Below are 1,111 nucleotides of genomic sequence, written 5' to 3'. Positions count from 1 at the left end.
CCGACTCGGCTAGCCGCCTCTCGGTAACATGGAGTGATTACGACCTCACTGGAACATCGTGCGAACTCGACTTCGCTTCGGCTTTCCTGCTTGAGCGTGGCTCCATATCAGCACAGCTCCGCGTCAGCACACCTGCGCTCCAATTCAGCTTGAGCGCACAACGGGAAGATCGTTCATCGACTTGGTCGGAGGTCCCGGCGGTCGTTCCCAAGGGTGTCGATCGTACCGCCGCATATCACACACAGTGCCCCAGTGGGTAGCGTGTTCACGGACCCAGTGACGAGTCAACACAGCTTCGGCATCGACGGCTGACTCGCTCAATCTGTGCAGACGCACCATCACCTTCCTTAGCTTCTTCACTGGGTCGTTGTCAGGCCAGCTGGGCTTAACCGCTCAGCTCGGCAACTCGGCTGAGACTTCGCGCCGACTCCAACGCTAACCCGGCGAATGGGCTTCTTGCTTTCCAGCTCCATCTTCGCTCACTCCATTTCGATATCATGTAATTCATATAATCCATACAGTTGACGCAGTATCATTCTTCGACTCGACCCAGCCTGCTGTCTTCCCTAAGTCGGCGGATCATCACTTTGGTGCAATAGCCTTAGACCGCATCTGCAACTTGCACCATTTGCAGACGGGTTTCACATTTATTCGATTGCCCCTAGTCGAATGGAAAGGTTTCCCACGAGACGTTCGGCATCGAATCCCAACTCGGGCATTTCGCGCTGGATGCCCTCGTCGCTCGTTGTATCAGGGGCGGACGGTCCCCTGGAGCGACGGCTTGACTGTCGTCGTCCGCATCGTCACCGAGCTCGGCTGCGAGGTTTTGTTGGGCTCGTCAAGGTTTCTCCATGCGCCCAACATGCAGCGAGAACTCAGCTACCCCGCTGAGCAACTCGGCTTTCTTCCATTCTTCATCATAATCTCCGATATTTCCATCTCTTCATCGGTCTTGGGTGCGGATGTTGCCAAACCGAACGGTTGGGACCGCTTCCATCGTCATGTCGGCGATCCTTCCGCCAGCTGAGTTCGGCTTCGTGTGAAGCGAACCCCCAGCCGTCGCTGGGCTGGCCCAGCTCGGCAAAGATCTCCCCTTGACCATCTTGCTCAG

At 56.6% G+C, this 1,111-nt stretch overlaps 1 protein-coding gene across 1 annotated transcript; it reads right to left on the bottom strand.

Annotated features, from left to right (window-relative positions):
- Window positions 1–661: 661 nt before the first annotated feature.
- Window positions 662–832, bottom strand: PHYSODRAFT_522173 (hypothetical protein; the record flags this gene model as incomplete). The annotated part of the gene is made up of 1 exon (XM_009536825.1): window positions 662–832. A coding segment is annotated over one exon (171 nt), but the record flags the coding sequence as incomplete, so codon positions are not given.
- Between the last annotated feature and the right edge of the window lie 279 nt (window positions 833–1,111).

This window comes from Phytophthora sojae (assembly GCF_000149755.1).
Source record: "Phytophthora sojae unplaced genomic scaffold PHYSOscaffold_9, whole genome shotgun sequence".
NCBI lineage: Eukaryota > Oomycota > Peronosporomycetes > Peronosporales > Peronosporaceae > Phytophthora > Phytophthora sojae.
This window is presented reverse-complemented; position numbering and strand designations above follow the sequence as displayed.